An 11,925-nucleotide genomic window follows, 5' to 3' on the forward strand; every position below is an offset into this window, starting at 1 on the left:
GGAGAGGGGGAGCCGCCTTATGTAACCCACCGATCCGGGGGTATAAGTTCGACTTTGTGTCGGGAACAGGGAAACGGCAAAACCCAGAAGGCCAAACCCCAAAAGCCTTTTTCTAATGTCGGTCTGGCTTCTCACCGTGTTTGTATCGCCCAATTGTGAAGCCGACTCCGGAGCCACGAGGTGGAGGCTTGCAGTGCGCAAGCTTCTCCCCAGATGGGGGTGGTGGCATATTTAGGGACCTTAAGGGGTGGGGGGCCCGTCTTCCCCCAGGCGGAAGGGTGACCTTGGGTTTTACAGAACCTGTTGAGTTGGGTAAAGCATGAGAAATCCCAGTGGCTCCAGGGGGGAGGGTTTGGGGGGAGCTTTATACCGTCCATGTTTTTTAACTGGACACACACACACGTCATCCCATCTACCGGAAATTGGTTGTCATTAGTCCCAGCCCCAGATTCTGGGTTGAGTGACAGCTAGAAATCTGGGTTCTCAGAAATGGGACAAGTGGCATTTTTAAAGGGGTATCGGCAGAGAAGGGGGAGTTCGGGTGGGAGTTGGGGCTGTCCCAGGACCAGCCCACTCCTGGCCATGGTGCTGGCAGGATATGGCTTGAAGTCTTGGTGCCAAGGCTGAGCCTCCCCCTCCCCCCGGCCTAGGTGAACTTCACAGTAGATCAGATCCGGGCCATCATGGACAAGAAGGCCAACATACGGAACATGTCTGTGATCGCTCACGTGGACCACGGCAAGTCCACGCTGACGGACTCCCTGGTGTGTAAGGCCGGGATCATCGCCTCCGCCCGGGCTGGGGAGACCCGCTTCACTGACACCCGGAAGGATGAGCAGGAGCGTTGCATCACCATCAAGTCAACGTGAGCAAGCCCTGGTGCTCTTTGGACTGGGGAGGGGAGGGACTCAGCTGGAGCCTGGTGTGGGGACAGACCTCAGACACAGTTCCTTTCCTGAGAGGCCCCTGGGAAGGAGTCTAGGTTTTTGAATGGTGAGAGTCGATGAGTTCAGTATAGTGAGAGAGGAAGCTCTGCAGCCAGGAGAGACAGTGATGGGAGGGGTATTGGGACTTGCAGAGGAAGAGGGGCTTAACCCAGTGATTCCCCACCCCAGGGAGGAAGGACCTTTTGGCAATGTCTGGGAGTGCCCCCTCCAATGTCACATTCCTGATCCCGGATGTCAGTGGGGTGAGAACCCAAAGCAAAGTGACTGAAGTTGCTGTTTGTTTTCAGTTGGGAGTTTGTGAGCTTCTCTGTTTATCTGCTCTGAGACCATTTCAGCTGGGGCTGAAGGGCACAGGGGTGGGTGAAAGGTAGTCTTCTGGGTTTCTGGGTCTTGCCTGGTCACGTAGCTGCTGTTTGGAATCAGGTGTGTTGAGCTTGGGAGGACCCATGCTGCGGACTGGACAGGTGGGCTCTTCCCTTTGTAGCTGTTATTAGGGAGGTGGGCAAGGGCTCTTTCGTGGGAAATCTGAAGTCTGTCTCTAGGGATGAGTAATGCAGTGGAGAAGGTGGTGCAGTGTCCACTCAGGGCTGTGGGTCTGGCTTATTACCACATACCGTCTTGCTTAGGGATTGTTTGTCCTGACTGCCCTTGGGCAGGAACCCCAGTTCGACCTCTGCGGTTTTCGGGAGGACAGTGAAGAGCTATAGAATGGGACAGGTGTGCCTTTCGTTCATTCAACCTGTCCCAATCTCCTTAGGGCCATCTCCCTCTTCTATGAGCTCTCAGAGAATGACTTGAACTTCATCAAGCAGAGCAAGGATGGTTCTGGTTTCCTTATCAATCTCATTGACTCTCCTGGGCACGTGGACTTTTCCTCAGAGGTGACAGCTGCCCTCCGTGTCACCGATGGTGCCTTGGTGGTAGTGGACTGTGTATCTGGTAAGCATGCGGTTTCCTCATCCTGCCTGGGAACCTGGGGGTGTCCCCTCTCTGGCTGACGAAAAACCTGTGTCCACCCCCAGGCGTGTGTGTGCAGACCGAGACAGTGCTGAGGCAGGCCATTGCAGAGCGCATCAAGCCTGTGCTGATGATGAACAAGATGGACCGGGCTCTGCTTGAGCTGCAGCTGGAGCCTGAGGAGCTCTATCAGACTTTCCAGCGCATTGTGGAGAACGTCAATGTCATCATCTCCACCTATGGAGAGGGCGAGAGCGGCCCCATGGGTAACATCATGGTAAGTGTCCTGTCAGCTGAAGTCGGGATCCCTCGACAAGCTTCTGTCCACCCCATTGCATTCCTCCCATCCTTCCCATCGGGTGGGCTGTGTTCTTCCCAGACTGGAAAGGGCTGTGACCTCCCTCTCCCTCTGTGGGGACTGTCCTGGGGGAACCACAAGTCTGGTCCCCTCGGTGTTCTTGGAGGACCTGAAAGTTGGTTTTTCTAGGAATGTTGGGGTGACAAAGAAGGGGGCTGGAATGCTTTTAGTATCGACTTCATCCAACACTTGAGTTTTTAGGGAGGCTGTGGAGAAGGGGGGGTACCCTGCCTGCCGAAGCAGGGTAGGGGCAGTGCCCTCTGTGTTACTGCTAACCCTTGCTGGTGGAGGGGATGAAGGCAAAGTTGGGCATCCTGTACATGATGACTAAAATTTCTTCACTTTGACCTGATGGCAATTGATGAAATCTGATGTCTGAAGCCCATGGCACCCAGGGACTTGGTAGCTGGGGTTTCTGTTTGTCCCCATTCACAGCTTTCTCTTGTTCTCTTAGATTGACCCTGTCCTCGGGACTGTTGGCTTCGGGTCTGGTCTCCATGGTTGGGCCTTCACCCTGAAGCAGTTTGCAGAGATGTATGTGGCCAAATTTGCCGCCAAGGGTGAGGGCCAGCTGGGGCCTGCTGAGCGGGCCAAGAAAGTAGAGGACATGATGAAGAAGCTGTGGGGTGACCGGTGAGTGCTGCAGGGAGGAACAGGGCGTTCTGCAACAAATCTGCGAGGTGGGCAGGGACTTGTAGGTGATGGTATGGTGTAGGAACACCTCATGTCTGGGGGGTCATTCTGTCTAACCTTGATTTAGGCCCCCTAGCCTAATTGGGTTGGGTCTTCACCAGGTACTTTGATCCAGCCAACGGTAAATTCAGCAAGTCCGCCACAAGCCCTGATGGCAAGAAGCTGCCACGGACGTTCTGCCAGCTTATCCTGGACCCCATCTTCAAGGTGAGCTGCTGCATGTGCTTGATGGATGTGCATCCCCCAGGCTGCCCTTGGGTCTAGTGGCTCCTGGCAGGGCCAGGTTCAAGATGGTTGCTGGGATATGGGTGAGGCAGCACAGTAAGGGTGAAATCCCCAGGGCTCCATCCTGACAACTGACAAGATAGGCAGGGGCACACAGTAGGGGCCATCAGCATCCCTGGCTGGGGTTGGTTAGGTCAGCTGAGACAGGAAGGTCTGGGTTTTGCTCTGCCAGCCACTGAGGTTTAAGTGCTTGTTAGTTAAAATGTGTTCATGGTCTGTAAGTCAGAATAGACTTTTTTCGATCTATTGGGGGATGTCCCCAAGACTTGCTCTGTCTGGGTCAAGTCCTTTGTGGGAAGGTGAGGATTTTGGTAACCTTTCCTCTCTCTGCTCTGTGCATGGCCTTAGGCTTCTCAGTGGGAAGCAGCTGCAGGCTTCCTAATATGTTTCCAAACCCACTTTGCCATCCGCACCCCCAATTAGGTATTTGATGCTATCATGAATTTCAAGAAAGAGGAGACAGCAAAATTGATTGAAAAACTGGACATCAAGTTGGACAGTGAAGATAAGGACAAAGAAGGCAAACCACTTCTGAAGGTGAGCATGAGGGGCTGCCCAAGAGTCTCCATCAGGGCTCCCTGCCAGTGGTGGGCTCTGGCTTGGCTGTTAGAAGCATTTCCAGCTGCAGCATGGCTACCAGCAGGGGTGGACAGAAGACCTCAGGTGTTTGCATGGCTCTTCTAGAGGGAACCGTGCATATGAGCCACCTTGGTGAGCACGTGATGCTGAAGGCTTTCCTCAGAATTGCCTCCTGACCCTTCTGTGTAGGCTGTGATGCGCCGCTGGTTGCCCGCTGGCGATGCCCTGCTGCAGATGATCACCATCCATCTGCCCTCCCCCGTGACCGCTCAGAAGTACCGCTGTGAGCTCCTGTATGAGGGCCCCCCCGACGATGAGGCAGCCATGGGTATGTGGGGTTCACCTGAATGCTGGGTGGGGGCCCCCAGAGCAGCCAGTGGTTAGAAGGCTGCTCATTGCCAAGCTTAAGTGTCTCAGGATTCTGGAAGGCTGAACCCTAAGGGAATCATGCTTTCTTTGGTGGATTATTTTTTTTTCAGGCATTAAAAGCTGTGACCCCAAAGGACCCCTTATGATGTATATTTCCAAAATGGTGCCGACCTCTGACAAAGGCCGGTTCTATGCCTTTGGTCGAGTCTTCTCAGGGCTGGTGTCCACCGGCCTGAAGGTCAGGATCATGGGGCCTAACTACACACCAGGCAAGAAGGAGGACCTGTACCTGAAGCCAATCCAGAGGTGAAGTGCTTGGCTACTCATTTGTGACCCAAGGCTGGTCCCAGCCCTCCCTCCTTGCTCTAAGCTGCAGGAGTAGGAGTTCAGAGGGGTTTATGTGAAGTGCCCAGCAGGATGTAGTGTTGAGCCCTCTGGCCACCTTTTGTCCTCAACCTGGAGAGGCTTGTCTGGATGAGGTACAACAGGAAGCAGGGGGCTCACTCCCCCTAATGTTCAGGGTAGAATCCCTTCCCTGAGTTAGGGGCAGGTGTTCCTGATCTCCCAGCAGTGGCAACACAGTTTATTCTTACCTACCCAGAGAGCAGGTGCTGACCTCAGAGATGTCAGTCTTATGTCAGCCCTACCCCTAAACCTACTCTAGGCATTGGTGGTGGGAAGATAGAACTTTGACTCCCTCCACAGGGGTTGCCCACACCACACTGCCTTTTCTCAGCCCTGGGTCAGGTGTGTGGAGCCCTGCATGGGGGATGTAGGAATGGCAGGTAGTGCTCTGTCTTGGTACACAGGAGCCAGCACTTTGTTGAGACAGTCACCTGGGTTACAGTGGAGAGCCAAGGCTTGACGTCCTAGGGGTGGCACCACCACTCAATGCAGGAGGGATGACCACAGGCTCTGGAAGGAAGGAGGCTTTGTCTTCCAGCCATTCCCGGACCTGGCACCACAGTGGTGTTGATTGATACCTTTTGTCTCTCCCCCAGAACAATCTTGATGATGGGCCGTTATGTGGAGCCCATCGAGGACGTGCCTTGCGGGAACATTGTGGGCTTGGTGGGTGTGGACCAGTTCCTTGTGAAAACAGGCACCATCACCACCTTCGAGCACGCCCACAACATGCGAGTGATGAAGTTCAGCGTGAGCCCTGTCGTCAGGGTTGCCGTGGAGGCCAAAAACCCGGCTGACCTGCCCAAGCTGGTGGAGGGCTTAAAGCGGCTGGCCAAGTCAGACCCTATGGTGCAGGTAGGCAGGTATACCCTGGCAGGAGGCACCACCACCACCTGCAGTGTCTGAGCTGAAAAGATTGGGTGGTTTCTCATATAAGGAGGGACTTCCAATTGGAACTGTTTGGAGATTCAGGTGTGTGTGAAACACACACCATCCCCAAAAGAGCTGTGGCCCTTTTCTTAAAAAGTACGGATTTTTATTGATTTCAGAAAGGGAGAGCAAGAGAGAAACATCAATGATGAGAGAGAAAAAAGTACGTATTTTTATTGATTTCAGAAAGGGAGAGCGAGAGAGAAACATCAATGATGAGAATCATTGATTGGCTGCCTCCTGTACACCCACACTGGGGATTGAACCGTGACCTCCTGGTTCATAGGTCGATGCTCAACCAGTGAGCCATGCTGGTCGGGGGCTGCTGCTCTTTTTAATGTCAGTTTACTGTCCAGGAGCCCAGGTCTTGGATTTCTATAAACTGGCTATAGATGATGGGTCTTTTTTTTTAGGCTAACACTGAGAACCAGCAAATAAAGGCTCATATGACTCCTTGCTTCCCCCCACGGGCCCTGAAAATGTCCCTAAAAACCTCCAACTAGAAAGGGATGCTTGGAGCCTGCCATTCTCCACTCCCCAGTTCCTTGGGTTTTCCAAGTAGTTCTCTGGGTTTGATTGTTGGATTAACATATGGCCTCTTTCAGTGCATCATTGAGGAGTCAGGGGAGCACATCATTGCTGGGGCTGGTGAGCTGCATCTGGAGATCTGCCTGAAAGACCTGGAAGAGGACCACGCCTGCATTCCCATCAAGGTGACGCATGCTGTCCCTGGTAGGGGTAGGGATGGATGGCATGTAGGGATGGCAGAGCCCTTGTCCAGGCTGGGCTCTGATGATTCCCTCCTTTCCACCCGCGCCTAGGACATTAGGTGACTTCCCCATGTGAAACCAGCAGTTCATACACATCCTCAACAGCTTTGAGGTTGGAGTGTGGGAAGTCTGCTTTCCAAAATCTCCAAATACAGCTTCTAAAGAGCATAGACATTTAGTAGCCAACCTTAGGCCCAGTTTCTGGCCCTCTATTTTTCATTCTTTACTTTTTCAAATAACTGAGCTTGGATCCGTGTTCATTAAGTCCCTTAAAGGCATTCCGCTCGTAGAAATACAACCCCCCCCCAGTTAACTGCTTTTTCATCTTGTCTTCCATGTGTCAAAATAGGATTAGGCCAGTGCCTACATTTTGCATATTTCTTCTTTTCAAGTAATAACTGCATAGAATTTCACAAAATAAATTATTCTTTAGCCAGTCCTATTGGCAGTGGGTAGCCCCCTGCAAGGGAAGAGCTGCATACTTTGTATTTATGCAGAAGTGAGATGTGCATGGCTCTGTGCTACTAAATTAGTCATTCTGAGTTTTGCGCCCATTACCCGTCTGTTTCCTGAGTCTTATTAGGAGACCCCTGTCCTGGGCGGTCACTTCCTCCTGCAGACCTGACTTCCATGCTCCTTTTGCAGAAATCCGATCCTGTTGTCTCCTATCGTGAGACAGTTAGCGAGGAGTCGAATGTGCTCTGTCTGTCCAAGTCTCCCAATAAGCACAATCGACTGTACATGAAGGCGCGGCCCTTCCCTGACGGCCTGGCTGAGGACATTGACAAGGGTGAAGTGTCTGCCCGCCAGGAGCTCAAGCAGCGGGCCCGATATCTGGCTGAGAAGTATGAGTGGGATGTGGCTGAGGCACGCAAGATCTGGTGCTTCGGGCCCGATGGCACTGGGCCCAATATCCTTACTGACATCACCAAGGGTGTGCAGTATCTCAACGAGATCAAGGACAGCGTAGTGGCCGGCTTCCAGTGGGCCACAAAAGAGGTGAGGGGCCATTTGGTCATCCAGCTGAAAAGTTATTAGCATCAGAGTCCATCAGTGGGACTTTGGCATAGGCCCAGTCTCACCTGTGCAGACTTTTGGTGGGGATGAAATCCTTGGGGTTACCTGTTTTCATTTCTGTTAGTGAAGTGGGGCCAGTGGTCCTACCTCCTGAGAAGGGCACGCTAGGGAGGGTGAGCAAGGCAAGAGATGTAAGGTCTCTGGTTGCAGACCTGGAGGCTGGCACAGCACAGTTGTGTGACTTGGCCTTTCCCTCTCAGGGAGGACTGCAGTAGAGGCAGGAGCTTGATGGTGAATTTGGCCCCTTCCTCTGTAGGGGGCACTGTGTGAGGAGAACATGCGTGGTGTACGCTTTGATGTCCATGATGTAACACTGCATGCTGATGCTATCCACCGAGGGGGTGGCCAGATCATCCCTACAGCCCGGCGCTGCCTCTACGCCAGCGTGCTAACTGCCCAGCCCCGACTCATGGAGCCCATCTACCTTGTGGAAATCCAGGTAGGGAGTCCTGATTGTCCTGCTGCTACTGGTCCCCTTCCCACCGAGCAACTGCTAAATAGCCTTTTATTGCCTGACAGTGTCCAGAGCAAGTGGTTGGTGGTATCTACGGAGTCCTGAACAGGAAGCGGGGCCATGTCTTTGAGGAGTCCCAGGTGGCTGGCACCCCCATGTTTGTTGTGAAGGCCTACCTGCCTGTCAATGAGTCCTTTGGTAAGTGCTTGCTGGGTGGCTCTCAGATGCCCACAGTCCACTGTCCCCCACCCAGACTGATCCAGGATAGACTCATTTCTTGCCCCTTATGCAAGGCCCAGAGTGAGGCAGCCTAATGGGAGCCATGGATGTAATCCGCAAACTGCTCCCCGTTCCCCTGTCCATTTGGGACGTAAGAGCAGCATGGTTATGTAGGAGGAGAAGAAGGTGGCCCACTTCTTGTGGACCTCTGAATTGATGAATTGGGGGGGAAGTGGTCACTCAGGTGTGTAAATTTGTGAGATCTGAAGATCGAGTCTGGCAGAGAAGTAGCTCAGGCTCACCCTCAGGGTGAGCAGCTGGAGATTGAGGTGGGCCAGCATTACCTCACTTGTTCAGTAGTGGTCTCTGAGCAAGCCTGGGTGAGGAGCAGGGTTAGGGGGTTTAATGTCTGATCCCATCCAGGTTGTCTAGTTTCTGATCTCTCTGGTGTGAGTGTCCCCACCTCCAGACTTGGCCAGCGTACCAAGTCTGGACTGCCCAGCGAGCCCTGTACCTGCTTCTCCCACAGGCTTCACTGCCGACCTGAGATCCAACACAGGTGGCCAGGCTTTTCCGCAGTGTGTGTTCGACCACTGGCAGATCCTGCCCGGAGACCCCTTTGACAACACCAGCCGCCCCAGCCAGGTGGTGGCCGAGACACGTAAGCGCAAAGGCCTGAAGGAAGGCATCCCAGCTCTGGACAACTTCCTGGACAAATTGTAGGTTGCCCTTCCTGCAGCCTGCCTCCCAGGTGCCACCCCCCTCACCGGCTCATGATCAACCACAACAAGCCCTCATTCTCCACAACATCTTGAGACTGTCCAGACACAGTGCCGCTCGCCTGGCTGGTTCTGGGGCCACTCTGTGCCATCGCTCAACATGAACACTTGATGCTGTTTCTTTGTATATTTATTTCAAGATTTCAGAGGCAACAGAAATGCCCTGGCTACAGGGACTTATTTGGCTGGTGGGGGAGGTGGGATGGGACACCCAACACTTCTTTCCATTTCTGAGGAAAACTCAAATGTCAAAAAAAAGAAAAAGAATTAAAACGCATTAAGAGGTTTATTTGGGTAAATGGCCCACAGTGGATTTTCCCCCAGAAAGGGGGAAAGAATAAGCAGGTAGACATTTCTGTTTGGACAGAAGCTAGAAGGCAGGAAATTTTGTGCAGTGTCACCAGAGCACCTCAAAGCTGTATTAGTGCCATTGGAATAATAAATTTGATTATGGTGGTGATTGCCTTTGTCTGTTGACTTCCTTCTCCGTTCACTCAGGCTGGAATGGACTTTCTTATGCCAGTATGCGTAGCTGTGGGTTATACTGTCATACAAAAAGTTCAATGTAACACTGAAGTGTCAGTTCAAATATAAGACTACCAGGGCTATCTAATGGAATTTGTGTGGTGGTGAACCAGTCTTAACTGGAGGAGCAGCCACTATCTATGTGGCTAGACAGCAGTGGAAATGTTCGGGTCAGTGTAGCCAAGGAACTGATTTTAAGATTTCTTAAAATTGGTTTTTAGGCAGCAATTGGGGGAGAGAAACATTGATCAGCTGTGCCCCACCTTGCCACACACAGCATGACCAATCTGGCAACCTGGTGCAAGGCAGGAAACCCAACCAACCACTTGAGCTACACTAGCCAGGGCAAGGAAATTTAAAGTTTTAACATTACATTTTCATGGTTTGGTCGTGTTGGGGCTGCCATAATGGTTAGTGTAGGCATGGACAACTAAATTGTCCCTGCTCATGGAGTCCATGGTCCAATGGGGAAAGCCACAAATAACCACACTTACCACACATGTTCTCTTGTCCAGCTAGACTCTGGACTTGGCATCCTCAAGTCCCACCAGATCATTCCTGTTGATGAGAATTTTTTACCATTATCTCAATCATTGCTTCACTATAAAATATGCTTGAGTAATTTCATACCTACAAAAGCGTTGCAAAGATGTTAGATAACCTCTTGCATAACCACTGTACATTTGTCAAACCTTGAAAACATTGGTATGATACAATTAACTAGGTGACAGTTCATTTGGCTTTTCCACTAATGTCCTTTTCTGTTTCAGGATCCAATCCAGGATACATTGTATTTCATTTTGCATTTTTTTTAAAGCTTTTATTTTTGTTTTGTTAATCCTCACCAGAGGATATTTTCCCATTGATCTTTTAGAGCAGTGGTTCTCAACCTTCCTAATGCCGTGACCCTTTAATACAGTTCCTCATGTTGTGGTGACCCCCAATTTCATTGTTACAAATTGAACATAATTAAAGCATAGTGATTAATCACAAAAACAATATGTAATTATGTGTTTTCCGATGGTCTTAGGCAACCCCTGCGAAAGGGTTGTTTGACCCCCAAAGGCAGGGGTGGGCAAACTTTTTGACTCGAGGGCCACAATGGGTTCTTAAACTGGACCGGAGGGCCGGAACAAAAGCATGGATGGAGTGTTTGTGTGAACTAATATAAATTCAAAGTAAACATCATTACATAAAAGGGTACGGTCTTTTTTTTAGTTTTATTCATTTCAAACAGGCCGAATCTGGCCCGCAGGCTGTAGTTTGCCCACGGCTGCCCAAAGGGGTCGCGTCCCACAGGTTGAGAACCACTGTTTTAGAGTGAAATAGAGAAGGAAAGACAGAAACATTGATGTGAGAGAAACACATTGATTAGTTGCCTCATGCACATGCCCCAACCAGGGCCTGGGCTGGGGAGGAGCCTGCAATTGAGGTATGTGCCCTTAACCAGAATTGAACCCGTCGGTCCGCAGGCCGACACTCTATCCTCTGAGCCAAGCCAGCTAGGGCCATTTTGCACATTTTTAGTACCTAGTATTTTGCCAGGAATATGACTACAAATTGAGAAGTTTGAACTGCATTGGTTTAACTTCAAAAATTTTTAACCAATTCTAAATTAACTGATGACAGTGCCACTTACAGATGCCTTGCTAATAGAGCCCCTTCATATTGATGTGTTTTTATAGCTGTTACATTCACAGTGATTCCATTTATAGGGGCCGATGTCTGATGACTTCATTATATCGGTAATGACACCTGAGCATTGGTCTGTTACAAGTGTTTGTGTATGTGTGTGTATTGCTCCATATTTTCATTTTATTTGCTAATTTTAATTGTGTTATTTTTTGTGGTTGCATTAGGCCAGCAGTTCTCAACCTTTTTTTGGCATCAGGACCCCTATATACTCAAACATTGAGGACCCCAAAGAACTTCTGTTAAAATGAATATATTTACTGATATTTACCATCTTTAGAAATTAAAACTGAGAAACTTAAAAATAGTAATTGATTTAAAAATGATAAACCCATTATGTTAACCTATTTTTAGGGGTGGAATCCTATTTTCCTAACAAAATAGTAACATTTTTGCAAGTCTTTGAAATCTTTGGCTTAATAGAGGATAGCTGGAGTCCCATCTGCTTCTGCATTAAATCTGTTTCAATACTGTTGGGGTCCAGCCCCAGCAGGTCCAGGGGTTCCCAAAGGTGTGGACGGAGTCAGCAAAGAAGGAATGACATGGAGTCAGCGTTCAGTTGATCAGCATAGCCAGGTTCTCTCTCTATTGTCCTGTTAAATCTGTATTTATACCATTTGATCCTATAAGCATGCCTCTATAATCACATCATGGTACCATGTTTTGGGTAACCTTCTACAGTCCCTTGTTTCATTTCCATAGTTTCTTATCTGACCTTTGCCAAAAATCCTGTCTTTATCTAGTTCTGTTGATTTTAATCTTGTCTAGGTTAACCTCTGTGTTCCATTATAAGGGCTATTCCAAGGTCACTGCTCTACTGATAGGCTACAAGGAAGTGACTGAAGGAGATTATCCTACCCAGTAAAGGTTATGTCCTCCCAGCCTC

General features: G+C 50.3%; 1 protein-coding gene and 1 long non-coding RNA gene across 4 annotated transcripts in view; one reads left to right on the top strand and one right to left on the bottom strand.

Annotated features, from left to right (window-relative positions):
• The window catches only part of EEF2 (eukaryotic translation elongation factor 2), a 9,715-nt gene extending 433 nt beyond the window's left edge, over positions 1-9,282 (top strand). The window contains exons 2-15 of one of the 2 annotated variants that reach the window (XM_005858792.2): positions 651-865; positions 1,705-1,886; positions 1,970-2,181; positions 2,717-2,895; positions 3,057-3,162; positions 3,664-3,777; positions 4,009-4,147; positions 4,299-4,494; positions 5,190-5,448; positions 6,129-6,236; positions 6,939-7,292; positions 7,627-7,809; positions 7,890-8,022; positions 8,573-9,282. In XM_005858792.2, the coding sequence (XP_005858854.1) occupies positions 651-865; positions 1,705-1,886; positions 1,970-2,181; positions 2,717-2,895; positions 3,057-3,162; positions 3,664-3,777; positions 4,009-4,147; positions 4,299-4,494; positions 5,190-5,448; positions 6,129-6,236; positions 6,939-7,292; positions 7,627-7,809; positions 7,890-8,022; positions 8,573-8,766 (2,574 nt within the window). In that variant the 3' untranslated portion in view covers positions 8,767-9,282. The remainder of the gene's footprint in view (positions 1-650; positions 866-1,704; positions 1,887-1,969; positions 2,182-2,716; positions 2,896-3,056; positions 3,163-3,663; positions 3,778-4,008; positions 4,148-4,298; positions 4,495-5,189; positions 5,449-6,128; positions 6,237-6,938; positions 7,293-7,626; positions 7,810-7,889; positions 8,023-8,572) is intronic. The other variant, XM_014533421.1, reaches the window with a different exon arrangement.
• Positions 9,184-11,925, bottom strand: part of LOC102253133 — a 5,122-nt gene continuing 2,380 nt past the window's right edge. For both annotated transcript variants that reach the window (XR_313160.2, XR_313159.2), the window contains exon 2: positions 9,184-9,905. This is a non-coding gene — a long non-coding RNA (uncharacterized LOC102253133). The remainder of the gene's footprint in view (positions 9,906-11,925) is intronic.

Source organism: Myotis brandtii, unplaced genomic scaffold (genome assembly GCF_000412655.1).
Source record: "Myotis brandtii unplaced genomic scaffold, ASM41265v1 scaffold122, whole genome shotgun sequence".
Taxonomy (NCBI): domain Eukaryota; kingdom Metazoa; phylum Chordata; class Mammalia; order Chiroptera; family Vespertilionidae; genus Myotis; species Myotis brandtii.